Source organism: Mesitornis unicolor, unplaced genomic scaffold, assembly GCF_000695765.1.
Source record: "Mesitornis unicolor isolate BGI_N332 unplaced genomic scaffold, ASM69576v1 scaffold51699, whole genome shotgun sequence".
Classification (NCBI taxonomy): Eukaryota; Metazoa; Chordata; class Aves; order Mesitornithiformes; family Mesitornithidae; genus Mesitornis; species Mesitornis unicolor.
Genome location: NW_010208892.1, coordinates 1 through 1,603, shown reverse-complemented (window position 1 = coordinate 1,603; position 1,603 = coordinate 1). Strand labels below are relative to the sequence as shown.

At 53.0% G+C, this 1,603-nt stretch overlaps 1 protein-coding gene across 1 annotated transcript; it reads left to right on the top strand.

Annotated features, from left to right (window-relative positions):
- Nucleotides 1-387: 387 nt before the first annotated feature.
- Nucleotides 388-522, top strand: TMEM218 (transmembrane protein 218; the record flags this gene model as incomplete). Its single annotated transcript, XM_010192669.1, has 1 exon — nucleotides 388-522. A coding segment is annotated over one exon (135 nt), but the record flags the coding sequence as incomplete, so codon positions are not given.
- Nucleotides 523-1,603: the final 1,081 nt, after the last annotated feature.

Below are 1,603 nucleotides of genomic sequence, written 5' to 3'. Positions count from 1 at the left end.
GCTCTTCCTCTTTTTTTTAATCTGGTTTGTTCCTTTTTCCCCCCATTTCCTTCCTAAAAGGTGAGAATCACACACAGCTCCTCACAGCGCTGCAAGGGTTGGGCTCGTGCTTCTTCCCTGTGCTCAGTGCCGTGCTTTCCTACCTACGAGTGGCTTTTTTTCTGAGGAAAGGGATTCTTCTTTCAAGCGCTGGTCGCACACTCCGCTTCCCACAGACAGCGCCCCTGTCAGGCATGAAAAGCAAGGGGAGAAACATCAGGCAACCCCAAAGGTTTTCCTCCTGGGGCGATCTTCTCTGGCCGTTTTCTTTCCCAGGATGTGGCGTGCTCCCTCCGGGCTCCTGGAGCACCCCCAGACCCTAACGTGGTTTTTTTCTGTTCTCTGCAGATCGTTGACACCTTCCTCATCGGCCGCTTCATCCTCCTGGTCGTGATGAGCCTGGTCTGCCTTGGGTGCCTGTTCCTGCTCCTCATTTACCACCTCATGGAGCCGGTGTACGCCAAACCCCTCCACAGCCGCTAGCAGCAGCAGTCCTCACCAAGAGAAAACCCCGTTTTCATGGCAGTGAACCAGGGAAGGAGACCAGGGGGCGAACGCGTCGGTTTTTCCAAGGTCAGAAAGAGCTGACAAAGGAAGTGAAGTGTCACTCGCATCCAGTGCTGCGTCACTCGTCTTTGAAAGCAGAATTTGGACTGAGCATGAGTGCCTTCCTCTCCAGGGACTCCACAGCTTGCAGAGGCTCTTTAGCCTCTCCCTTCTTTTCTCTTTTTACAGAGAAATCCGTGCACTTGATTCAATGAACTGAACTGATGGTTTGTTCTTGTTGTCCACGTTTGTTACCATTCCTTTTCCACCTTAATTTATTAAACATTCTGAGAAACTTCTGACTCGGTCTTTATTGATTCTCCAGAAATGTCACCTTTTGCCACCCTTTGGTGACAGCGTCTCTTTTGCTTGTCCAGGACTTGAGTCTCCCATGTCTGGTGGGACCCCATGTTGTCAGTCCGGGGTGGGGAGGCAAAGGCTTACGGTTTCTGCTACCCTGAAACATGAAGTCATTGCCTGTAACTAGTGCAAATCGCTGCCCGAAGCCAGCAGTCAACTCTGAGGCTGCTCCTGTTGGGGGAAAAAGCCACTTTTTCTGTTGTTCAGCAGCAGTGATGGAGTGAGATACCATTTTTCTCCCTATTTTTTTCATGGAAGCAGAGCGGGGAGGCTGGGCCAAGCTGTGAGCTGGCAGATTGCTTGTGCTGCTGTGCTTAACTTGCAGCACCAACTGATTTGCCCTGTCGTAGCCATCCCTCAGCAGCAATGCTTGCTTTCCTCGTGTGAAATCTCACAAGGTTTTTCACTTCCTTGCAGGAAAAAGTGCTCTCGGTGGCCCACAGCATCGTGTGACTGGGAAGGAGCCATTGCCGCCCATGCTGTGCTGGGGAAAGGTCCCACAGGTGCCCCCAGTCGCTGGCGAGGTGAGTTGTGGCGTGTGTTTTCTAGCCCCGGAGGGACAGGGCCGCTCGGTCTTTCACGGCTGAGCAGGCAGTGGGAATTGCTGGGAGGCTGAAGCAGGAGAGGAGGCTGGGAGAGGAGTGGCTGGAAAGCTGCC